General features: G+C 45.6%; 1 protein-coding gene across 1 annotated transcript in view; it reads right to left on the bottom strand.

Annotated features, from left to right (window-relative positions):
- LOC124620051 overlaps positions 1 to 27,753 on the bottom strand; it is a 395,729-nt gene that overhangs the window by 124,050 nt on the left and 243,926 nt on the right. The window contains exon 4 of the mRNA XM_047146718.1: positions 6,859 to 7,024. Within this exon, the coding sequence (XP_047002674.1) occupies positions 6,859 to 7,024 (166 nt within the window). The remainder of the gene's footprint in view (positions 1 to 6,858; positions 7,025 to 27,753) is intronic.

The following is a 27,753-nucleotide window of genomic DNA, read 5'->3' as shown; positions in this document are numbered from 1 at the left end:
GCGTTCACCGCGATATCGCCAAACACGGTTGCGACCATCATGATGCTGTAAACAGAACCTGGATTCATCCGAAAAAATGAGGTTTTGCCATTCTTGCACCCAGGTTCGTCGTTGAGTACACCACCGCAGGCGCTCCTGTCTATGATACAGCGTCAAGGGTAACGCCAGCCGTGGACTCCGAGCTGATAGTCCATGTTGCTGCAAACGTCGTCGAACTATCGTGCAGATGGTTGTTGTCTTGCAAACGTCCCCATCAGTTGACTTAGGGATCGAGACGTGGCTGCACGATCCGTTACAGCCATGCGGATAAGATGCCTGTCATCTCGACTGGTAGTGATACGAGACCGTTGGGATCCAGTACGGCGTTCCGTATTACCCTACTGAACCCACCGATTCCATATTCTGCTAACAGTCATTGGATCTCGACCAACGCGACCAGCAATGTCGCGATACGATAAACCGCAATCGCGGTAGGCTACAATCCGACCTTTATCATAGTCGGAAACGTGATGGTACGCATTTCTCCTCCTTACAAGAGGCATCACAACAACGTTTCACCAGGCAACGCCGGTCAACTGCTGTTTGTGTATGAGAAATCGGTTGGAAACTTTCTTCATGTCAGCCCGTTGTAGGTGTCCCCACTGGCGCCAACCTTGTGTGAATGCTATGACAAGCTAATCATTTGCATATTACAGCATCTTCTCCCTGTCGGTTAAATTTCGCGTCTGTAGCACGTCATCTTCGTGGTGCAGCAATTTTAATGGCCAGTAGTGTAGCTAGTGGTGCTTCTAAGTCTCTCAAGCACAGTTTATAATGTTTTTGCTTCCTCGGAGGAGGAGGAGATTAGTGTTTAATGTCCCGTCGACAACGAGGTCATTAGAGACGGAGCGCAAGCTCGGATGAGGGAAGGATGGGGAAGGAAGTCGGCCGTGCCCTTTCAAAGGAACCATCCCGGCATTTGCCTGAAGCGATTTAGGGAAATCACGGAAAACCTAAATCAGGATGGCCGGAGACGGGATTGAACCGTCGCCCGCCCGAATGCGAGTCCAGTGTTTTTGCTTCCTCGTCTGCACCTTTCGAGAAAAATTTAATGGCGTAGCACTTCATCATATGTGCCATATTATGAAAAACCTTCTATGCACGTAAGGTGTGGACGATTGCGTTGCTGTGCTGTGTAGTAAAGAGAGAGCTGTGAGAGCAAGTGTGTGGGTCGGCAGGCAACACTCAGCTCAGGCGGCCGCCCCTTCGGGACATCGCGGTGGACTCGCCCAGTGCTCACGACGAGAATGCATTTCTGGTCCAGTGCCGCATTATTTCGCGCCAACCCTACTCGAAGGATCTGTTTCGGATGACAGAGGTTGGAATGTATGCAACAAACAGTTGAGGATACTTTGTGTGTTCATGTATGATGCGCAGGTTGATACGTGAGAGGAATTAGTGATGGACTGTAGCTAACAGACAGAAGGCTGTTGGAGAGAAAAATAAAATAAAAATAAAAGGAAGTTAGCATTTGTCTATACAGGCTATCTATCACTGCTTTTCCCCTACCCGTAGACAGCACAAGTACCGGGTGGTTATAGTTAAAGTGCAACTCCTTACGGAGGTCCAGTGAGGCCTGTAATTATATTGACAGCGAATCTGGTATACAGAGTGGTCCATTGAGTGTGACCGGGCCAAATATCCCGCGAAATAAGCGTCAAACGAAAAAACTACAAAGAGTGAAACTTGTCTAGCTTGAAGGGGCAAACCAGATGGTGCTATGGTTGGCCCGTTAGATGGCACTGCCATAGGTCAAACGTATATCAACTGCGTTTTTTTAAAAATAGGAACCCACATTTTTTATTACATATTCGCGTAGTACGTAAAGAAATATGAACGTTTTAGTTGGACCACTTTTTTCGCTTTGTGGTAGGTGGCGCTGTAGTAGTCACAAACATATGGCTCACAATTTTAGAGGAGGAGGATATTAGTGTTTAACGTCCCGTCGACAACGAGGTCATTAGAGACGGAGCGAAAGCTCGGGTGAGGGAAGGATGGGGAAGGAAATCGGCCGTGACCTTTCAAAGGAACCATCCCGGCATTTGCCTGAAGCGATTTAGGGAAATCACGGAAAACCTAAATCAGGATGGCCGGAGACGGGATTGAACCGTCGTCCTCCCGAATGCGAGTCCAGTGTGCTAACCACTGCGCCACCTCGCTCGGTCACAATTTTAGACGAACAGTTGGTAACAGGTAGGTTTTTTAAATTAAAATACAGAACGTAGGTACGTTTGAACATTTTATTTCCGTTGTTCCAATGTGATACATGTACCTTTGTGAACTTATCATTTCTGAGAATGCATGCTGTTACAGCGTGATTACCTGCAAATACCACATCAATGCAATAAATGCTCAAAATGATGTCGGTATTTGCTTCGTGATACATTACTCGTGTTAAAATGGACCGTTTACCAATGCGGAAAAGATCGATATCGTGTTGATGTATGGCTATTGTGATCAAAATGCCCAAGGGACGTAAGCTATGTATGCTGCTCGGTATCCTGGACATCATCCAAGTGTCAGGACCGTTCGCCGGATAGTTACGTTCTTTAAGGAAACAGGAGGTGTTCAGCCACGTGCGAAACGTCAACCACGACCTGCAACAATTGATGATTCCCAAGTAGGTGTTTTAGCTGCTGTCGCGGTTAATCCGCACATAAGTAGCAGACAAATTGAGCGAGAATCGGGAATCTCAAAAACGCTGGTGCTGAGAATGCTACATCAACATCGATTGCACCGTATTTAGCGACGAAGCGTCATTCACCAACAGCGGTTACGTAAACCGGCATAATATGCACTGTTGGGCAACGGAAATTCCACGATGGCTGCGACAAGTGGAACATCAGCGAACTTGGCGGGTTAATGTATGGTGCGGCATTATGGGAGGAAGGATACTTGGCCCCATTTTATACATGGTAACCTAAATGGTGCAATGTATGCTGGTTTCCTACGTAATGTTCTACCGATGTTACTACAAGATGTTGCACTGTATGACAGAATGGCGATGTACTTCCAACATGATGGATGTCCGGCACATAGCTCGCGTGCGGTTGAATCGGTATTGAATAGCATGTTTCATGACAGGTGGATTGGTCGCCGAAGCACCATACCGTGGCCCGCACGTTCACCGGTTCTAACGTCACCGGATTTCTTTCTGTGGGGAAAGTTGAAGGATATTTGCTATTGTGATCCACCGACAACATCTGACAACATGCGTCAGCGGATTATCAATGCATGTGCGAACATTACAGAAGGCGAACTACTCGCTGTTGAGAGGACTGTCGTTACACGTATTGCCAAATGCATTGAGGTTGACGGACATCATTTTGAGCATTTATTGCATTAATGTGGTATTTACAGGTAATCACGCTGTAACGGCATGCGTTCTCAGAAATGATACGTTCACAAAGGTACATGTATCACATTGGAACAACCGAAATGAAATGTTCAAACGTACCTACGTTCCCCATTTTAATTTAAAAAACCTACCTGTTACCAACTGTGGAGTGACAAGGCGCATATTAGGTTGAAGTGTGCAGTGAATAGATAGAATTCGGGGTATTGTTAATCTGTGTGTGGCGAACGAAGGGCCACTCCACTGCCATATGTGACTGTGTGGTGTGGATTCACAAGCACCTTTTTCTTGGTACACCCAGAGTGTCTGCCTCTGAGCACTATGGAACTTAACATCTGAGGTCATCAGTCCCCTAGAACTTAGAACTACTTAAACCGAACTAACCTAAGGACAGCACACAACACCCAGTCATCAAGAGGCAGAGAAAATCCCTGACCCCGCCGGGAATCGAACCCGGGAACCCGGGCGCGGGAAGCGAGAACGCTACCGCAAGACCAAGAGCTGCGGACCCCAGAGTGTCTGCCAGGTGCATTGTGACGTTAGCACGTTATCGAGACCTCCTTACATAGCCTGTGAAAACTGCTTTGGAAGAGTGCAACTCTATGGGAACCACTGTCTTCATGCAAGATGCTTCATAATAACGTCAACATATACTTTTCTCACTTGTTTGACCTTCTCTGTTCATGTCACTTTCCTAATCCATTACGTGTCGAAACATTTCTACACGTGCGACTTTAACTTTTCCCAGCAAATTGAATGTTCGAATAACTTACGCGTTTGCTGCCGGGCGACGTCGTCGATCACCGCCGATATTTCGACAGGAGCACACCCTGCCATTCTCAAGGCACAACTGCAAGGAGGAAGCGATGTGCAAGGGAATTTATTACCCCGGTTCACAGAGGAGAAACAAGGAATATACCACACACAGAACAAGTAACCGCAGAGTCAATACACAACCAAAGATAACCAACAACAGAAATATCGATAATGACTATTAATCAACAGGAGAGGTAGCACTAATTCTGCCCCTCTGTTTTTTGATGAGAGACAGAGCCGGATACCAAGCTGCATTTAAACAAAATCCATCATCTCTGTTTATAAGGTTGCTTGATAGTTTGATTTCAATAGCTTCCTCAATGACACTATCCCAATAGCTGGACGTGCAAGCCACAATCTCCGTGTTGTTGTATTCCATAGGTGTCAAACCAATGTTCTGCAATAGCGGATTTGCTCGGCTGTTGTAAGCGTGTGTGACGCTTATGTTCAATACACCGGTCTTCCACAGTCCTGATTGTGTGACCAATATATGACATGCCACAACTGCAAGGAATACGATAGACACCAGCCTTACGCAAACCAAAATCATCTTTTACGGACACCAACAGGGCCTTAATCTTAGAAGGTGGACGAAAAACACATTTCACATCATATTTCCACAAAATACGGTCAATCCTGTTGTAAATACTTCCTGCGTAAGGTAAAAAGGCCGTAGACTTAGGTGCTACTTCGTTGCTATCGTCACTCACCCGTTGCACAGAAGGCTGATAGCGCAACGCACGTTTGATCTGCCTCTCACTATAATCATTCTGACGAAAGGTGACTTCGAGATGCGATAGCTCAGCTGCCAAACTTTCAGGGTGTGAGATAACGTGGGCCCTGTGAACCAAGGCATGAAGTACTCCTTCACTCTAAGCTGGATTGTGACAACTATCAGCTCGAAGATACAAGTCAGTGTGAGTAGGCTTCCTATAAACAAAATGTCCCAACGTACCATCAGTCTTCCTTCTGACCAACACATCAAGGAAGGGAAGGCATCCATTCTTTTACACCTCCATAGTGAACTGAATATTTGGGTGGATTGAATTCAGGTGCTCCAAAAACAGTTTAAATTCTCACAACCATGAGGCCAAACAACAAAAGTATCGTCTACATATCTGAAAAAAACACGCATGGTTCAAGGTCGCCGACTCAAATGCACATTCGTCAAAGTCCTCCATAAACAAATTGGCCACAACGGGTGACAACGGGCTTCCCATTGCAACTCCATCAGTCTGTTCGTAGTACTGACCACTGAATAAAAAGTAAGTGGAAGTCAGCACATGTTGAAACAAATTTGTTAACTCGATACCAAACTATAACGAATCAGAGAGAGGAACGCGAGTAAAAAGAGAAACCACATCAAAACTGACTAAAATATCAGAGTCATTCAAACGCGATCCCTGCAATCGACGTAAAAAATCTGAAGAGTTCTTAATGTGGTGTTCACATCTACCTACTAGTGGGCTCAACAAACTACCAAGATGTGTATCTACACGATGTGTCGGAGCACCAATATTAGAAACAATAGGCCTCAACGGGACAGCCTCTTTATGGACCTTAGAGAGGCCATATAATCTAGGTGGTTTAGCACATTAAGAATTGCCTTCTGTGCAACGGGTGAGTGACGATAGCAACGAAGTAGCACCTAAGTCTACGGCCTTTTTGCCTTACGCAGGAAGAATTTACAACAGGATTGGCCGTATTTTGCGGAAATATGATGTGAAATGTGTTTTTCGAACACCTTCTAAGATTAAGGCCCTGTTGACGTCCGTAAAAGATGATTTTGGTTTGCGTAAGGCTTGTGTCTATCGTATTCCTTGGAGTTGTGGCATGTCATATATTGGTCACACAATCAGGACTGTGGAAGACCGGTATATTGAACATAAGCGTCACACACGCTTACAACAGCCGAGCAAATCCGCTATTGCAGAACATTGCCTTGACACCGGTCACCATATGGAATACAACAACACGGAGATTGTGGCTTGCACGTCCAGCTATTGTCAATGTGTCATTAAGGAAGCTGTTGAAATCAAACTATCAAGCAACCTTATAAACAGAGATGGTGGATTTTGTTTAAATACAGCTTGGAATCCGGCTCTGTCTCTCATCAAAAAACAGAGGGACAGAATTAGCGCTACCCCACCTGCTGATTAATAGTCACTACCGATATTTTTGTTGTTGGTTTTCTTTGGTTGATTAATAGTCACTATCGATATTTCTATTGTTGGTTATCTTTGGTTATGTGTTGACTCTGCAGTTACTTGTTCTGTGTGTGGTATCTTCCTTGTTTCTCCTCTGTGAACCGAGGTATTAAATTCCCTTGTACATTGCTTCCTCCTTGCAGTTGTTCCTTCAGGGTGGGCTCCTCTCGAACTATCGGCGGTGGTCGACGACGTCATCCGGCACCAAACCCGTAAGTTATTCGACTATTTCTACACGTCTTTCTTCGACTGAACGCTCCAGATTTGCACCTGGTGGCCAAAACTGGAACTAATTTTTTTCTGGTGTGAATCAGTTCTGCATTAATGCATTACCATATCTACAAAGTTTTGCTGCCGTACGGTAACTAAAACCCACACCGTTAGTAGCTGCACTTTAATTATGACCACCCGGTAGAAAACAGAGCAGCCAGCCAGACTGACCTTTCCGAGACGCACCACCCGGCTGGGCTGTGTGGCGGCCTGGATGGTGACGTTGCAAGGCGCGGAGTCGGCCCTGTCGCAGTGGAACTCGCAGTCCGCACTGCGCAGGCGCACCAGCAGGTCTGCGATGGGCCGCCTCAGGTCCATCACCAGCACCGCCGTGTGGCTGCAACAAGAGGGCAGACGCGTCACTCACAAGTAACCCCTCGAGTGCGCCGTCGTAAAACGCCAATGATGTTTACGGCATTCGACGTCCCACATCGTCTACCACGTAAGTACAATATTGGCTCTAATGGCAACACGGGGCGCGGCTGGAGGTATCCACTGGTGAGCGCAGTATGAGGCTACGGAGCGTGGTTGAAATGATTAATCGACGAGGAACTCACAACAATGCAAGTTCATCTCCAATTTATTTTATAGGCTACAGGTTTCGGCGATATAGTACATCATCAGGCTGATTTTCTTGTAATTTCCAAGAAGCGTTGCCTGCCTCCGATCGATATGTATAGAACGCGCGACTCTCGAGCAGCAAATGTGGAAATTTTTTTCTGCGTTGACAACGGAACGCTGAATAAAGTTTTAATAGTGATCATTGGATCCCGTGTAGTATCGAGTATGGGTTGTTGCCAAGCCACGATCTGAGAAATTGCGTCGACTGTGTTCGAGTATAATGACTTTTCTGGAGACTAGAAATCTACTCTGTAGGAATCAGCATGGGTTTCGAAAAAGACGGTCATGTGAAACCCAGCTAGCGCTATTCGTCCACGAGACTCAGAGGGCCATAGATACGGGTTCACAGGTAGAGGCCGTGTTTCTTGAATTCCGCAAGGCGTTCGATACAGTTCCCCACAGTCGTTTAATGAACAAAGTAAGAGCATATGGACTATCAGACCAATTGTGTGATTGGATTGAGGAGTTCCTAGATAACAGGACGCAGCATGTCATTCTCAATGGAGAGAAGTCTTCCGAAGTAAGAGTGATTTCAGGTGTGCCGCAGGGGAGTGTCATAGGACCGTTGCTATTCACAATATACATAAATGACCTTGTGGATGACAACGGAAGTTCACTGAGGCTTTTTGCGGATGATGCTGTGGTGTATCGAGAGGTTGTAACAATGGAAAATTGTACTGAAATGCAGGAGGATCTGCAGCGAATTGACGCATGGTGCAGGGAATGGCAATTGAATCTCAATGTAGACAAGTGTAATGTGCTGCGAATACACAGAAAGATAGATCCTTTATCATTTAGCTACAAAATAGCAGGTCAGTTAATACCATAAATTATCTGGGAGTACGCATTAGGAGTGATTTAAAATGGAATGATCATATAATGTTGATCGTCGGTAAAGCAGATGCCAGTCTGAGATTCATTGGAAGAATCCTAAGGAAATGCAACCCGAAAACAAATGAAGTAGGTTACAGTACGCTTGTTCGCCCACTGCTTGAATACTGCTCACCAGTGTGGGATCCGTACCAGGTAGGGTTGATAGAAGATATAGAGAAGATCCAACGGAGAGCAGCGCGCTTCGTTACAGGATCATTTAGTAATCGCGAAAGCGTTACGGAGATGATAGATAAACTCCAGTGGAAGACTCTGCAGGAGAGACGCTCAGTAGCTCGGTACGGGCTTTTGTCAAAGTTTCGAGAACATACCTTGACCGAAGAGTCAAGCAGTATATTGCTCCCTCCTACGTATATCTCGCGAAGAGACCATGAGGATAAAATCAGAGAGATTAGAGCCCACACAGAGGCATACCGACAGTCCTTCTTTCCGCGAACAATACGAGAATGGAATAGAAGGGAGAACCGATAGAGGTACTCAAGGCACCCTCGGCCACACACCGTCAGGTGGCTTGCGGAGAATGGATGTAGATGTAGATGTAGATTGGGAGACGAGCGTAGCACTGTAAGGAAACCACCTATATAGACTTCCCTTTTCAGGTGTACTGCACAAAATGCAAGAAAAGGACTTCCATCAGGAAAACCATAGGGTTTGATTGCTCCAAACTGACCATCGAGAAGCGTCGTGCTGTCTAAAAGAATACACTTTACAATACACTGCGTTGGAATCTGAAGCGTCAGTGAATACTGCTTGCGACTATTACGGCTTCTGTCGTGAGGTGAGCTACACTGCTGTCAAGAATGAAAGAGTCCCTGTTAGTGGCGGGAACAAAGTCGTAGAAGTAGATGAGTCACATACCGTCGCCGCCGCCCCCCCCCCCCCCCGCCGCCCCCTACGAAGTACGGAATAGGGCGGCGTCTTCTAAAAAATGAGTTAGAACATGTATGAGTTTTCCGTGATATTGAATGGGAGTCTAAGAAGTGCTTCATACTGCTTCATACTTCGAGTAGTCCGCCCCCAGTAGCTGAGTGGTCAGCGCGACAGAATGTCAATCCTAAGGGTCCAGGTTCGATTCCCGGCTGGGTCGAAGATTTTCTCCACTCAGGGATTGGGTGTTGTGTTGTCCTAATCATCATCATTTCATCCCCATCGACGCGCAAGTCGCCGCAGTGGCGTCGAATCGAAAGACTTGCACCCGGCGAACGGCCTAGCCGACATTATACTTCGAGTACACCCCAGAGGTAAGAAAGCTTAAGTGCCCTATAAAGCATTACATTTTGATAGGCACCAAAGTTATAACTGACGGCTGGAAGTCTCATAAAACTTTGGAAAAAAAAGGAATAGATCACGAAATTGTGAACATTTGAATTGAATCTGTGTCTTCCAACGATCCATCGGACCACACCCAGCATACTGAGTGGTTGTTGAAATCTTTGAACTCTTCAATTAAGAGAGAGGGCCGACCGAGAAACTGAGAAGAACTATGTATGTTCCAGTATCTGTACTTCCACAATTTACGATTGTCCGTCAAAACGGTTCTGTGTGAGACTCTGCCCATACTTCTGAGGGACATATACCGAGTCATCCTGGCTACGGAAAAAAAAGGATTGCTACTGGCTGCTTACACCACCTGCGGAATCGTCCACGTTGAAGATATGGCTGACCATTAAAGTAAGTGGAATTACTTGTTGCCTTTATAAATAACTTTAAGTTACGAACGTTCGCCATTTGTCGCCGCTCTGGTCAACGATATAATCCATGTTTGCCGCCTAGAGAGTCGCGTTGGGACGACAAAAGTCCTAGGCTAGCGATATGCACATCTACGCAAGGCAGCAGTATCTCGTACACAAGGTATAAAATGACAGTGTGCTAGGGGAACTGTCAGTTGTATTCAGGTGATTCACGTGAAAAGCTTTACGGCGAAATATGGCCGCACGACGGAAATTAAGAGACTCTGAACGCCGAATGGTAGTTGGTTGTTGTTGTTGTAGAGGGGTTTTGTGGGCGCACGACAGCAAGGTCTTCAGCGCCCGTTCAGTATCATAGTGAGACGGGTGTCAAGGAAAAAAAAAGCTCAGAATATTTACATAAAACGGAACATAAAACACGGGAAACAATCATCGGAAAAGATGTGCTCACCCACACCGAAGCGTGGGATGAAGCAGGGCGTCAGCAGTAAAACGTGGACAACACAGGAAGAAAACGAGAGAGGGGGCTAAAACAATGTAGCAGATGGAAGTGGCTGGCTGACCGCAAGGAAAAAAAGGGAGGAGTCAGCCACTCTGCAATACACTAAAACCTCCAGCCTAAAAGTTTAGGCCAGAGTCCAGACACATCACAAAACTTAAAAACCCTGGACACACACGTCTCATCGTTAGCTAAAACACAGGGCAGATCACCATCAACTTGTGCTTCTGCCCTTGCATCACGGTATAAAATGCAGTCTGTTAAAATGTGGCGGACAGAGATATGCACGCCACAAGCATCACAAAACGGAGGATCCTCCCGCCGTAATAAATAGCTATGCGTCAGAGGACAGTGCCCGATCCGAAGACGTGTGAGGGCCACCTCTTCCCGCCTGAGCAACCGACAGGAGGAACGTCACGGCCGAGTGGTTGACTTTACCGACCGCAGTTTATTGGCCGTCACCGCCAGCCATTCGTCCTCCCACAACTCCATGCACTTCCTGTGGAGTGCAGCGATGACTGACTGCAAGGGGATAGGACACTGGACCACATCCTGCTCTCTGCAGGCCTCCTTGGCAGCCCGATCAGCCTGTTCATTGCCCCAGATGCCGACATGACCAGGCACCCAGCAGAAGGATACCTCTTTACCCCGCTGTTGGAGCAAGTACAGTTGGCTATGTATCAGCTGGACCATCTCTTCAGTCGGGTACAGGTTCTGCAGCGATTGTAAGGCACTAAGAGAATCGGAGCAGAGAAGAAATCGATCGCCCCGAACACGATGCATCTGCTCCAGTGCCGTCAGGATCGCGTGGAGCTCCGCTGCGAAAACGGTATATTCAGCAGGGAGGCGAATCCGGGTAACATGGTCAGGGAACACCACAGAACAGCCAAGGAAATTCTCCTGTTTGGAGCCATCAGTGTAAACGACAGTGAAACCGTGATGCACATCTAAAATGTTAAAAAAAAAGTGACTGGAATGTAAAATCTGGCGTGCCATCCTTCTTAAAACGAGTCAAATCTAAAATAAGTTTGGGTCTCCGGAGGAGCCAAGGTGGAGATCTGCTCCAACCGCGACGTAAAACACGAAGACCAGCCATAGACATTGCAGCGAGGCAATCCTGTGCGCGAATCCCATAGGGCTGCGTCGCACGTTGCCGGTTATGAAATAACCGTGCCAGCTGAGGCTGAGCAACGGTATGGTATGCAGGTGTGTACGGTGTGGAGAAAGTTTTATACGCCTGGCGTACCGTAAGTAGCCGTCGCCGCATATGAAGTGGCGGTTCACCAGCCTCTACACAGAGGCTTGGTATGGGGCTAGTTCGGAATGCCCCAGTGGCCTACCGCAGCCCTTCATGGTGGACAACGTCCAAAATCTTTAAGTACGAAGGCCTCGCAGACCCATACACCGTGCACCCATAATCGAGCCGAGATTGCACAAACGCCCTGTAAAAATGGAGCAGACAAGTCCTGTCAGCTCCCCATGTACTGTGGCTAAGACATTTTAAAATGCTTAAAGCCTGAAGCGACCGCCGTTTCAGGTCTTTAAGATGAGGTAACCACGTGAGCCTCGAGTCAAAAATGAGCCCCAGAAATCTCACCGTGTCTTTAAAAGAAAGAATAGTGTCCCTCAAACGCAACTCAGGAAAGGTGAAAATCGAACGAGAACGGTTAAAAAGAACACATACAGACTTCTCGGTGGAAAACTTAAATCCACTCTTCAGCGCCCAGTCATCCAAACGCCTAATCGTAAGTTGCAACTGACGAGTTGTCGTTGCAAGGCTTGAAGAAGAGCAGAACAAAGAGAAATCATCCACAAACAAAGAACACTGGACAGGACTTTTCACCATGGACGTAATGCGATTAATAGCGATGGCAAACAGAGTCACACTTAAAACGCTACCCTGAGGGACACCGTTCTCCTGCTCAAAGCGATCAGACAGGACGTCACCAATTCGGTATCTAAAATATCTTGGCGAGAGGAAAGAGTGAATAAAAAGAGGAAGACAACCACGAAAACCCCATTCGTGAAGCTGCTCCAGGATGAGACGCCGCCATGTGGTATCGTAGGCCTTCTCGATGTCGAAAAATACACCTATAAGGTGATGACGGCGTAGGAAAGCTTGTTGGATAGCCGCCTCCAGGAGGGCAAGGTTATCGAAGGTGGAACGAAACCTCCTGAAACCACACTGATAGCGACTAAGTAGTTGCCGGGATTCTAACATCCAGACAAGGCGGCGGATGACCATCCGCTCCAAGGTCTTCCCTATGCAACTAGTGAGGGCAATACTACGGTAGCTACTTGGGCTCGAGCGGTCTTTCCCAGGTTTTAAAAAAGGGATTAAAACTGCCTCACACCACGCGTCAGGAAAGTGACCCGACGCCCAAATGGCATTAAAAAGTGCGAGGAGGATTTCTTTGTTGCGCATTGTGAGGTGCCATAGCATACTGTAATGGATCCTGTCGTGACCAGGGGAAGTGTCACGAGCTCCAGACAATGCAGAATCCAGCTCCCACATAGAAAAAGGGCAGTTGTAAACTTCGTGAGAGGTGGGCTGGAAGTTCAGACTACACCTCTCAGCAACCGCTCTATGGCGCTGGAAACCTGGATCCTGACTGGTTGTGGCAGTAACTGTCGCAAAATATGCTGCCATAGTCTGGGCAATGTCTCGCGGATCTGTGTGGAGAGTGCCGTTATCCATTACAGCAGCTATGGGGCACCTCCCTCCTCTGTCAGAAATTCTCCTAATGGTCTCCCACACAATGGAACTTTTGGTGGAACGATTAATGGTGTTCAGGAACTTTTGCCACGACCTCTTCTTGCTCTCACGAATAATGCGGCGACATCTCGCCCTCGCCACCCGAAAGGCTGCAAGATTCTCAGCAGTCGGCCGACACTTGAACCGCCGCAGAGCCGCACGCCTGGTCCTGATTGCAGAGCGGCATTCGTCACTCCACCAAGGCACAGGTGGCCTTTTCCGGTGGCCTGTGGACTGTGGAATGGATGCCGCAGCGGCATGGTGGACCGTTTTGGAAATATGATCCACCCACACCTCAACATTCGCACAGTGTTCGAATTGGGCCAACTGGCTATAAAGTTCCAGTCAGCTCCACTGAGTACCCATCGTGGTGGTCTCCTTTCGGGGCCCACGCCATCTGGCAGGTGAATCCAGATTGGGAAATGATCACTGCCGTGCAAGTCAGCGACCACTTCCCAGTGAGCACTGGGGGCCAGAGCTGGAGAGCAAAGCGAGAGATCAATGGCATAGAACGACCCAGTCGCTGTGCAGAAATGAGTACTCTGTCCTCCATTGAGCAAGTAGGCGCAGGATGACAGGAGAAGCCTCTCAATTGCTCTACCCCTGGGGCAGGTAATTGCAGAGCCCCAAAGCACATTGTGGGCATTAAAATCACCACAAATAATGAATGGCTGGGGGAGCTGTGTAAGAAGGTCGGTGAGGGCCGCTTCATCAAGAGCATCATGTGGGGGCAAGTAAAGTGAACATACAGTCAATGGATGACGCACGTGCACGGACACAGCGACGGCCTGTAGAGTCGTCGTAAGTGAGAGAGGCGAGGAATGGTAGTCCGTCCTGACGAAAATACCTACGCCTCCTCTAGCTCTCTCTCCACGCAGGTCGTCCTTTTTGTGGAGTGTATAGCCTCGTATCTCAGGGGAGTATGATGGATGGAAATACGTCTCCTGGAGACAGAGACACAGTGGTCTACCCTGAGAAAGTAGACGAAGTTCCTCCACATGCGTCCTGAACCCTTGCAAGTTCCACTGGAGTATGGGAGCCATCTATGTTGGGGGTAGCACCTTCATCCTGTCTCTCCGACGGGGTGGGGAGACCGCAACAGGTGGAGGGGCAGGCGTGGGACGAGATGATTGCCCCACACATACATCGTACTCCATCAACAGAGTCAGATGAAGCCTCGCGTAAAACAACATCCGCATGGTCAGATGGTTTACCACGGGATTTGACCCGCTGTTGCTGCTGCACAGTAGCTTTCTGTGGCTTGGTGGACTTTGGGGGAGCGGATGTGGGAGTGGTAAGTGGCGCACTGGGCTTGGGGACAACCTCAGCTGTTGGAGGTGCGAGGGGCTGGACCAAGTCCGCCACTGTACTTTTGTCTGCCGTTCGAGGAGGGGCTACTGGCTCTGGAACACTGGCTGCGTTGCAAGTGCACTGACAGCTACAGGTGTTAGTGCCAACACTCACCACCTCAGTCTGCGTTGAGGCATCGACTTTTGGAGTAGGCTTCTGTACCAGGGATGCAAAAGATGTAGCAAATGTGGGAGGTTGCATCGACTTATAAATCTTCTTGGCCTCACCATAGGGGATACGCTTGGTTGTTTTTATTTCCTGGACCTTGCGTTCCTCTAAAAATATGCGGCAGTCCCTACTCCAAACAGGGTGGTTCCCAGAGCAATTAAGACATTTAGCCGGAGACGAGCAACCAACTCCTTCATGAGCAGCCTGACCGTATGCCCAAAACGCTGGCATTTGAAACAGCGCATTGGGGCCGGGAAATAAGGCCTCACACTAAGGCGAAGGAAGCCAGCTTTAACATGTTCAGGAAGTGTTGTGCTACTGAAGGTCAGAATAAAGGAGTCGGATTTGACAAGAGTGCCATCAACCCTCTTCATGATGTGTTGGACATCAACGATACCTTCTGGAACCCACTCACATTGCAGTTCTTCCTTGGGAATATCAGCTAGATCCCGGCATGTCACAACACCTTTGCTATAGTTCAAGGTGCTGTGCAGTTCGGTGTCTATGGCATACTCTCCAAGGCATTTAGCAGATTGGAGGTTAGTTGCTTGCTGGGAAGTGGAAGTTTCCACTAGCAAGGTCCCATTACGTAAGCGCTTCACCGATTTTAAGGAGCCACAGATTCCCTCCAATCCCTTTTGTATATAGAAGGGCGAAACCTTCTCGAAACTACCCTCCTTCCGTTTCACAATGAGAAACACATTCGGATTACCAGAATGCATTCTGTTACCTAAGACAGGACTTTTCAAAGAAGCGCCGGAGTCAGGGGGACTGACTGCACGGGCCCTCTTAAGAGACTGGGTGTTAGAACCTTCCAGCGGCCCACCCTTTCCGCTGGGAGGAAGAAAAGAGAATTTCGAAGGGTCCATCTCGGTCCCACGAGCAGCTAGGGAACTAGAAGTCCACCTAGACAGAGCCCCGCGTGCCTAGGTAAGCTTTATACAACTGAGGTGCGGCAGGTTCCCCAGAGGTTGCCCGCTATCGACTGTTCCACCTCAACAGCCATGCATCTCATCAGCGCGCAGCACATCTTGAGATTGAGGTTTTTTTTATAGAGGTTTATTAGATCCTCGCGATCCGGGCGGTCAAGCCAAGATCCCCATTCCCTGAGACACACAACATTCCACCGCCGCGCCGCACGGTGGTCGTTGAAGTATGCTTAGAGGTTACGGTGACAGGGGACTGGCGGCGCTTACCAGTCCCCAGCTCAGGAACCCCGGGGTCGCCAAGCCCGTACCCAGCAAACGAATGCTGAGCCCCTGGGGGCTGGTAGTTGGAGAACGACCAAGAGCATCGGCGTTTGTGTAGAGTTGTCACTACTAACAGACAAGCAACACTGCATGGAATAACCGCAGAAGTCACTGTGGGACGCACAAGGAACGTGTCCATTACGACAGTGCGGCAAAATTTGGCGTTAACGGGCTATGCCAGTAGATGACCGACGTGAGTGCCTTTACTAACAGCTCGACATCGCGTGCGGCGCCCCTTCTAACCTCGTGAGCGGATCGGCTGTATCATAGACAACTGGAAAACCGTGGCCTGGTCAGATGAGTCCCGATATCAGTTGGTCAGAGCTGGTGGTAGGGTTCGGATGTGGCGCAGACCCCACGAAGCCAAAGATGCAAGGTGTCAACAAGACACTGTGCAACCCATTGGTAGATCCAAAATGGTGTGGGCTGTGTACGGGAATGGACTGGGTCCTCTGGTCCAACTGGACCCATCATTGACTGGAAAGGATTACTTTCGGCTACTTGGAGACTGTTCGCAGTCATTCATGGACTTCACGTTCCAAAAACAAAAATGTCAAGTCACTGCGCCACGATTGTCCGCGATTTGTTTGAAGAACATGCTGGACAATTCGAGCGAATGATTTGGGCACCCAGATCGCCCGAAATGAATCCCATTGCGCACTTATGGAACGTAATCGAGAAGTCAGTTCGCGCACAACTTCTTGCACCGACAACATCTTTGCAGTTATGGACAGCTATAGAGGCAGCGTGGCTCAGTATTTCTGCAGGAGTTTTCCAACGACATGTTGAGTCAAAAAATGGTTCAAATGGCTCTGAGCACTATGGGACTTAACATCTTATGTCATCAGTCGCCTAGAACTTAGAACTACTTAAACCTAACCAACCTAAGGACACCACACACATCCATGCCCGAGGCAGGATTCGAACCTGCGACCGAAGCAGTCCCGCGGTTCCGGACTGTAGCGCCTAGAACCGCACAGCCACCGCGGCCGGCTGACAAGTTGAGTCCATTGCACGTCGAGCTGCTGCTCTACGCCAGGAAAAAGGAGGTGCGACACGATATTAGGAGACATCCCATGACTTTTGTCACCTCAGTATATTTCGGTTCGAGGCAGGCTGCGACTTCAATATGCAACGCTTCTTGGAAATTAACGAATTTTTCAATGAAAAGTTGTATATACGAGGGTTGTCCAGAAAGGAAAAAAAATGGCTCTGAGCACTATGGGACTTAACATCTGAGATCATCAGTCCCCGAGAACTTAGAACTACTTAAACCTAACTAACCTAAGGACAACACACACACATCCATGCCCGAGGCAGGATTTGAACCTGCGACCGTAGCGGTCGCGCGGTTCGAGACTGAAGCGCCTAGAACCGTCCAGAAAATAAGTTCCGATCGGTCGCGAAGTGGACAACACTGTGAAAACCCGATGAAGCTTTGCACAGGTGTGTTGGGTAGTGTCTCTAGTATGACTGTCGATGGCATCAAGACGCGCTTTTCAGTTCTGAGCGCACTGTGATCGTGTAAAGGTGCCTAGAACAACGATGTCTCCCACCAAGTAGCTTCGCCTTAATGAATACAGCCAACCTAACACAACTGCCACGCACTCCCTTCTTCATGGCAATTCTCAGCCGCACTCTGCAGGGGCAGTGAAGACGCTCCTGCGGGCTTTTCGATGGGAAGTGTTCGATCAACCACAACACAGCCCTGATTGGCTCGTCCTGAGTATCATCTCTATTCACCTGAAACGCTGGATACGAAGATAACACTTGGGCGTAGGCTATGCGCTATGGACCAGCGTAGAGAATTATCGGAAAGCACAGGCGGCTGCCTTCTATGACGATGGTGTTGGAAATTTGATATAACGCTCTGACAAATGTCTAAGTCGGAGCGGCGACTATGTAGAGAAGTGTCTGGGAAGAGTAGCTAACTCTTGCAAATAAAATGTTTCTGATTTTCGCTGTGGTTTCCATTTAGCGACCGATCGGAACTTACTTTCTGGAAAACCCTCGTACGTTATATATATATATATATATATATATATATATATATATATATATATATATATATATATATATATATATAAAACAGCCTTTGCATCAGATTATGTTTGCACGACTTTAGCATAAGTCAACACAATCGTGAGTTGTGTTCTAGCTGTTGACATGTGCTTAAGTCGTATGTACACAAGCTGGTGCGAAGAATGATTATTTCCACGCATATGATGTACATACATCTTGTCACTGAAAAACTCTGACACTGTCTAGAGTACAATGATGTGGTGATGACGTATTATATTGCACTGACGTGCCCATAATCCCAACCTGAACCCTGTGGAATATTTTTGGCATGAATTACAACGTCCAGTCCCTCCAGACCCCAGTGTCCAACATCACTACCTTCTCTGGAGGATGAATGGGCTATCATTCCTCCGCAGACATGTAGACATCTCACTGAAAGTGAGCCAGCATAAAAGCCAAGGGTCCTCTAATAGGCATCCGGATACTTTTGATTAGCTATTTACTGCAAGCTCCATATTTGTTTGCAACAATCGAGCGATACAAAACGATCTAATACTCTTTTACTGAATAAATTACCTAGCTTCAGTCGTTAGCGTACATTCTCAATGATTGTTGCATATTTGTGGAATGTTACCTCCAAAAATTCTTTGAAACTACGAAAACAATTTTTTGCGCAATACCTCATACGATGTCTGAAAACAAATTGGACTCGTCACATCAAGGAAACATTTCGAAGTAGACCATGCGTCTTGTGCTTGGGAATACCACTCGACGGATGAGAAATCACGGTACTCAGTATTGCCCGACAATTCTGTAACACTCAAAGTTCATCTATCGTTTGCCGGCCGCTGTGGCCGAGCGGTTCTAGGCGCTTCAGTCCGGAACCGCGCTGCTGCTGCGGTCGCAGGTTCGAATCCTGCCTCGGGCATGGATATGTGTGATGTCCTTAGGCTAGTTAGGTTTAAGTAGTTCTAAGTCTAGGGGACTGATGACCTCAGATGTTAAGTCCTATAGTGCTTAGAGCCATCTGTCGTTTAATGATCGGTAGGATCACTATTGGTTTATTACATCCTTTGTCGAAAGGTATTATTGAGTCATAGTAATAAAATCGTGCCATCAGACTCGAATAAAAGTTCAACATTCATAAACGCTCCAATCTTCGACGATATTCCCCATGAGCGAATCACAGTTCAGTATTCTTCCGACACGCGACCGTAAAATTCAGTGCATTAGTTGCCTTTCTGTGAGCGGGAATTCGGGACCGACCATATCTGTAGGCTAACTTTCAGCGACTGCCGCACTGGCGCGCGCTCGAAAACAGCCCACCGCAAAACTCATTGTTGAGCCCAGAGACGCGAGTTGTCGCATCTCACAGAGGTCGTATTCATTGTCGTATCGATCGAGATGTAGCAACGGTGACGTCACACTTTCCAACTATTCTGAACGAACGGCGACGACGCACAACAGATCTCCATACATGTTCGCAACCGTATAGGCTTAATTTGACTACCGTCCTGATGTTGTTTGTACGTAAACGAAACATCACAAAGAACATTCGTGAAAGGTAAATGAAGTTTTGATCCTAAACGCTAATTTAAAAAGTACCCCAAAGTTGTAAGTTTAGTGTCACCGCCAGACACCACACTTGGAAGGTGGTAGCCGTTAAATCGGCCGCGGTCCGTTAGTATACGTCGGACCCGCGTGTCGCCACTATCAGTGATTGCAGACCGAGCGCCGCCACACGGCAGGTCTAGTCTAGAGAGACTCCCTAGTACTCGCCCCAGTTGTACAGCCGACTTTGCAAGCGATGGTTCACTGACTACATACGCTCTCATTTGCAGAGACGACAGTTTAGCATAGCCTTCAGCTACGTCGTTTGCTACGAACTAGCAAGGCGCCATATTCTTCAAGAATGTATTCTGAACTGATAATATTGTGAATCATGTACCGTCAAGAGCGACGTTCATCATTAATGGATTAAAGTTAAGTATCAAACTAATTATGTCCGCTATCTGAATTCTAATTCCTTGTCATGTTCCAGACCTCACGTCAGTATAGTTCTTCCCTCCTCATGCCAGCCTGCGTGAGCTAAAAAATGGTTCAAATGGCTCTGAGCACTATGGGACTTAACTACTGTGGTCATCAGTCCCCTAGAACTTAGAACTACTTAAACCTAACTAACCTAAGGACATCACACACATCCATGCCCGAGGCAGGATTCGAACCTGCGACCGTAGCTGTCACGCGGTTCCAGACTGTAGCGCCTAGAACCGCACGGCCACTCCGGCCGGCCGTGAGCTAAAACGAGTGCATTTTGGCCTCCACTAGTAACACGGTGTTGGCTCTTCTGCCAACACAACAGTAAGTATGTGCGTCCGTGTAAAACATATACCCTTATTATCGGAAGGGTCTTTCGAAAATAAGTATTTTTTATTGCTACGCGCAAGATTAAATGTACACCAATTTTCTACGATCATTCATGTAGCACATATACTCTTGTTATATTGGATGAATCTCTTTGAAACACCATGTATTGTTTACTTCGCCCCACAAGACTCGTATCGGATGCGCAATCAATTCTGTTAATAACTGCAGTTAATGAAGCCATCAAGTAAGGACGGAGTCCGGTGCTTCAAATTACTTACAGAGTAGCTTCTTCTGCTACGTTAGTACCGCAAAGTTGAATGGGCGATAGTATTACAAGGATAGCAAACACTGATGCGGCCGCAGATGTACACTGTCTGATCAAAAGAATCCAGACGCCTGTCATCTATATGAGACAAGTCCAACCCTCGTCTTTATCATGTATTGAATTCATGCTTGAAGATACTTCTAACGAGGTATCAACGTCTGTTAAGGAACAGCAGTCAGTTCTTCCTCACCAGCCGAGACCCGACAACGTAATGATGTTGGGCATTGGGGTCGGGAGGGAATTCGTCCCTGGGTTCGGGGTAGGATTCTCGGCAGGTCAGTGCATATCATAAATGTTATTGTCCAGAAACCATTGTCTTACAGATGGTGCATTGTCATGTCTCCAAACTGTTCCTATACTGTAGGCACTATACACTCCGTCTACAGGCCGGGAGTGGCCTACCGGGACCATCCGACTGCCGTGTCATCCTCAGTGGAGGATGCGGATAGGAGGGGCGTGGTGTCAGCACACCGCTCTCCCGGTCGTTATGATGGTATTCTTGACCGAAGCCGCTACTATTCGGTCGAGTAGCTCCTCGATTGGGATCACGAGGCTGAGTGCACTCCGAAGTAGGCACTATACAGCGCTGTAAAATGTGGTAGTGCACTTAGTCATCCAGAACAGAGCAGACACTCCACTGGTAAGATGTGAGTCAATTACTTTCCATGAGATAATAAATCAGATCCTCAAAGACGTTCCCATTATATAATTTAAACAAACAGGCGTTCTTCGCGGAATCTCTCGAGTAGAATGTACTGGGCAGATGCAGCTTACGTTTCTGCGTTTGCAGACCTGTTATGTGCTTCAACGCACAGAGTGCTAGTTTGCAATACAGCAAGTTGAATTAGACATGGACAAAATCCGACTCGTGGATTAGATGGATTAATGACTGTCGGTTTGGTGCAAGGGCGACCCTGAATAGGGCTTTTCGACGGTTTTTACCGCTCCTTTAGGCAAATTCTAGGCTGCTCTTCCATCTCCGTCTCAAAGAATACGATAGCAAATACATACAGCAATATACACTGTAAGTGTGCAAGAAAAATTTACGGCACGTATTGCGGGACACATTCCTCACACATAGACGAAGAAATTATGTGATATGAACATGGGTCTGGAAACGCTTTGTTTCCATGTTGCAACTAATTTTCTCCAACTCATCGATCATGGGAAAAACAGAACAGAACGCACCAGCATACCACATACAACTTTTTCTCATAGGAGATGTTCAATATGCCCTCTGTGGGCATTGATGCATGCATCAACACGTCGTCATAGTGTATTTCGGATGCGCTGGTGTATCCCTGGAGTATTGCGTATGATTTCGCAGCCTTCCATAATACGGGTACGGAGAATGGACATCTTATACTGGGGTTTCAAAGACGGGAGTTTTGAAACGCCCCTTCCCCCTCTCCCCTCTCCCCACCAAATAAAAGTCGAGTGGGTTTAGGTCCAGAGAGTGTGGAGGCCAGGCAATTGGTCCATCTCTACCTATCCATCTGTCACCGAATCTGTTATTCAGAAACCGACGGACATTGACACTAAAATGAGGAGGTGTTCCATCGTGCGTGAAGTACATGTTTTGTCGCACAGCTAAAGGCACACCTGCTAACAGATCAGGTAGAACATTCTCTACGAAATTTTGATTGACCATTGAGCCTGGGTGGAAGAAAGTGAGGCCCTTCCAAACAGTCACCAACAATACCGGGCCAAACGCTGACAGAAAATCTTTGTTGATGACTTGCTGAAGAGTTGCTTGAGGATTGACGTCTGCCCATTCATGTCGATTGAGAAAATTTTCGATCTGATCTCGTTGAAACCATTTCGAGAAAATGAGATGTAAAGTGGAGCAAGGTGTTTCCAGACCCATGTTCACGTAACATCATTTCTTAGTCTATTTGTGAGGACTAGTCCTGCAATTTGTGCCGTACATTTTTGTTACACCCTGTGTATTTTATTCACAGACAGTTGGTGCACACGACTTTCCTCCATTAGGTTTCTTGGTCATTGCAGTGTCACGAGGGGCTTCCAGCAATCAAGTTAATTAAAATTAATTTTCCAAACCACCATAAGCAGTGGGTCCCCTACGACCAGATTAGCTCTAGAAAAGACAGACGCTTTTCCATTGGGAGAGAGAGTGTGCCAGGTTTCTGCGAACGTTTCCATCCGTAAAAATGTAGTCTGGCTTCCCACCGAAGAACTGTGCACTGGTAGCTAGCTTCAGGGCAGTTACGTTTCTGGGCAGATGTGACGCTGAAAATATATGGACTTGTAGTCGCAAAGTGCGAGAAGTCGCGTATCCACGCATTTCTGCCACGTCTGCGTTCGTCAGTCTGAAAAGGTTTCCATCACCACAGGAACATAAACGCCCAGGTTGCGTGGATGTAACTCTGAATGATTCACACAATAAAAGGCGATTGTAAGCTTCCACTACTTTCTTTACTGAATACATAAATAATTATAATTCTGGGAGATCTGGTAAAGGTGTAACCCTAATGCGCTAAGCCTCAGTGTTTAGCTTAGAGGTACATCACACACCGCATACATCCACACCCTGCAGCAATACCAGCTAAAACTCGTATATATTCAAGTGATCCTAAGTTCAAACATCAAAGTACGGCAGAATCGAGATATTATATGAATTGAATCATTATGCTTAATGAATGCATATTTAAAATTTCGTAAAGCCAATGAATGAGGGCAAACCAAAAACTGTAAGTTTTAAATGACGTAAGATTCATTGAACTAATTCATATCAAATTTCTCACTGTGGCCTAGCAAACTGAAGTGCTATAAATGTGGACCCAAAGGGTAGATAAGAGTCTCGAAATGTCTAAGCTGTTCAAGCAGCTACCCCAAACTGAGTAAATCATGACAAACAAGCACAAAATTAAAGTCCCCAGCGCAACTCGTAAAAGTTCCTCTACCCCCTTATAAACCCAGTCACCCGAAACTGTTGGAAATTTATAAGTTATGGACTTAACTTTTAAGAGGGGTAAGTTTAAGTGTCTTAACAGTCTGCCAGTTCCTACCACTGAACTGCGCTAACTTTGAAAAACGGTGTTGTACTTATGTGTCCGATTAACCGCCTAAAATCAGTCAGTTCAGACTGCACGCTGTTGACTGATACAGTTTCCTCCTGAACTAACGACCACGCACATGAAGACCACAAGTGCGCAGTTTCCAAGTCTTATATACTCGCTGGTTCACATTGTGTGTATCTGTGGAGTACGCCATGTTCCGGCAGTATCTGCATACTCATTATTAATCGTTGTCCGATGGCCACCGGTTAGATGCGTACTGTGGCGCTAGCTCACACCTTCAGCTAACGCCTGATACACTGTCTGTGTTGATAGTTCAAAGCATTAAATAGTTTTTTTTATTGTTTGGCATGAATATACATTTGAAAAAAAACTCGTTATTACTATAGTAATAATAAATAGTATAATATTAAATCAATAATCATAAGGAAACAGAAATAAGAGGAAGACAGATCTTGAGAAAAATCATAGTCCCAATCAAAGTAAATTCAGGAGACGACACAATCATGAAGCCTACATATACACACAAAAGATAACTGACGTCATTCGTAGGAGAAGGGTTGTTTTCTCTGACTACATTGCCCGTATGAGTCCTATCTGATGTTCCGCTACTTCTCAACAAGAAAGCCAAGGAGGCGTGGTACACTGAGGTAGAAAAAGATCTGCAAGAAATGGGGATAACATTGAAGGATTTCCATAGATGTATCCCGCTCAAGAAGCAACTTCAAAAAATTAAAACTAAAGCTGGCGAATCGTGGAGTGAAGCGTGGAAGGAACAGCATAGGAAAAGAATGGCTGACTACTGGACTGAAGTGCTCCTGTCTCATTGTCTTGGTCATTTTGCTATATCTGGTTTGTGTACGACCTTTCTCACTCTTTGAGTCCCCGTGGTTTGTGATTCAAACTGCCATTGATTTGAAGAATCAATGCCTTTTGCATTAAACTACCGATGCAATTAGAATACAGAGACATCTAGTGATACACTGAGGTACTTCTACGAATGTAGTGCATTGTAGTAGCCACTTACAGCGGTCAAAGAAACAGTCGCTGCGGAGATCGTGTTATTTGATTGTAGGCGATTGTGGCGTGTTTTTTTTTTGTTTTTGTAGTGATCGTACTGAGAAAAGTAAATATATCTAAAGCTGCTGTAACGTAAATTTGAGTTTGTACTATTGCTTTTATGAGTGGTTTCGAAATGAAAGCACTGGAACGGTATATAATTTTTTTTAATTTCAGGCCCATTTTTGCTTGTTATTTAGGACTATAACGAGTTTTAGGTAATACGAGTTCATAGAAGTTTCGTGAAGTGCGATTGTGTCTAGGTAATATAGGATATTGCTTTCAAATACGAGTATATCACATGAAATTCTGGGTGGTTGGGAACTATATCCCAGTAGTTCCTAAGTGAAACCACCTCCATAAAATTAATTCTTTACTTTTTGCCAATTTCTTCTTGTACTTCTTCCTTATTAGGATAATAAAGTCTAATTTTGTGACAAAATTCAAAATTACGTTTGTTTCGTATTATTGAGACTCAAACAATTAAAGCAGGAGTAGTCAACATTTTCTTCTTACCGCCCACTTTTCTATCTCTGTTAATAGTAAAATTTCCTAACCGCCCACCGGTTCTATACTACTGGTGATTCATAAAGTAGGAAAGTAACTTTGTTTTATAAAATTTATAAAGTAGAACTTCACCAAGTAGAGCCTATAATAATAATTAGTTACCAAATACCTTACATGGAAATATATGTAAAACCCCTGCCGCCTACCGCCCACCACGAAAGCTGTAACGCCCACATGTGCACGGTAGGAACCAGATTGACTACCACTAGGTTAAAGCATAGCCACGCATTTAGTAAATGTAACATTTCACCATATTTCCTCTTCTAGACACAGTCCGCCATTACACATTGTGTTCGCAAGGGAAGCGTAGGTCCCGAGCGTTAACACCGCCCCCACTCCCCGACCCCACCCTTTCTAGACTCTAGACCAGGCTTCTCCAAACCGTGTTCCGTGGGAAGTGTGTGAGAACTCCGTGAAAACTATTAATAACATTGCGTTTTCTTTTTCGACATTTTGTACGATACTAATTGTTTTAAATTTTGTACTGATTTCTGTGTTATTACTTATGTTTTAAAATTGAAGTAATTACTGAACAAAACAGTTATAAGGAAGTACAGGAACACAGCAATCCGTCGCAGTCTCGCTGGTTTTTTTTTATTATTCTTGCATATCCAGATTTCAACCATCTCCAGTGTTACAAGTAAATTACAGAGTCAGAATTGATTTACATAAAACAATAAATAAAACACCATGTTATTCTACAGAAATGATCCATTTTAGTCAACGTATCATTCGAGTGATTTAATCCAACAAACTCCCAGCAGTACATGTCACCATATGACTTCATTGGTGTACTGGTAGAAAGAAACTGAAGTTATTGTTTACAACAAGTATAGCAGCCTCAGTTTGCTTCATGTAGCATAAGTAAACCCTCTATATACCAAAACCTAAGTAACATAGTTTCTTTCCGATATCGTAGTTTAAAACCCATTTCTATTAAATAAAATCAGCAAGTGTATTTACCTTTAAAATACACCAAGAAACGCCGATGTACAATGCATTTACTCATATTTAATTTTATCCATATTTTGGAGCTGCAAACGTGACTGTTTTCAATACACTGGAAGCATGAATTAAAAAACACCTTCAGTCACAAATTTTCCTGCTTTATTAAATACATGAAGCATTTCGGACCCTGTGTGTGGGTCCATCATCAGGAGTGACTCGTCTTAATTCAAGATTTATTTTTGCTCTTGAATGAGGTGAAATGCATGTTCCTGTCATGAAAAGGTTTGATGTTAGGTTAAGAATTTCGTAAGTCAAATCGAAAAATGTGTGCGAAACAGTTGAAAAACAAAAAGTGCGAAATACACATTTTTCTAAACACTTCACAGATGTTGTTCGACATGGTGCGATCAAAGATGAATTTATTCGTACTGCAAGAGACGTAATTATTAAACAACTGACTTACGTAGGAACCAACATAATAACATGTCTTTAAAATTGCTAAAATAACTGTGGATTACGAAATGTGTGTGTTCGTTTAACATAGATAGTGTTTTTTTTATTTTATGAGGTATAACTCCAGTTATTCTAATAGATTTTGGGTCTTACCATTGGCTTCATTGTGCAGTATTACCAAATTGTTTTGTAGACTGTTGATGATATGTTTCGTTTCCAACATGTGTTGTGCAATAATTGATTTTTGGAAGTGCTTGAGCATGAAGTCAGTTATGTGTTCTTGAAAAAGAGTTTTGAAGTTTCTGTCTGCTTATCCTACATAGTAGGCAGGACAACTGGGGCATGGTACTTTGTACACTCTACTGCTGTCGAGCTATTGTGTATTTGATATTATGTTTCCTAACTTATTATTAGTTGGCAATGCAACTGTTACATTTTTTAAAAAGGTTAGCGATTATTTGTGACATGGGGCCCAGGTATGGGATACTGACAAATATTTTCTCTTCTTTCACAGTCTGGACATTTGTTGTCTTACTTTTGTGTATTTGCCTCTCTAAATTGTCAGTTATTTTGGCTGTGTAGCCATTGTTTATAGGAAACCTTTTTGTTATATCTAGCTCATTCTTAAGGCTGTTTTCTTCTAAATCAAGAGAGTGTAGCGTGTGTAGAGGTGAAGTGATCCACCAAATCTTAAAAATCATTAAATGATTCATACAACTCTCCTATACTACATGACGCAAACGGAAGCTGCTGTACTTGGTGTAAACAGGAACCTCAGTTTCCTCCTACCAGTACATAAGTAAAATCATAAGGTGACACGTACTGCTGGGAGTTCGTTGCATTATAACTCACTCAAATGATATGTTGACTATAATTTCTATTGGATAAAGGGGTTAACTTATTGTTTTATGTAAATCAGTTCTGATCCTGAAGATGACTGTTTATGGCTGAAATCTGGATATGTAATAATAACAATATAACCAATGGAATTGCTATTGATTGCTGTGTTCCTATCCTTCCTTACGATATACAGTTTCTGTGCACAACAGTTCTGTATGGAATCAA

The sequence above is a fragment of the Schistocerca americana genome, chromosome 6, assembly GCF_021461395.2.
Source record: "Schistocerca americana isolate TAMUIC-IGC-003095 chromosome 6, iqSchAmer2.1, whole genome shotgun sequence".
Classification (NCBI taxonomy): Eukaryota; Metazoa; Arthropoda; class Insecta; order Orthoptera; family Acrididae; genus Schistocerca; species Schistocerca americana.
Note: the sequence above shows the minus strand (reverse complement) of the source record. Positions and strands in the feature narration are given on the sequence as shown.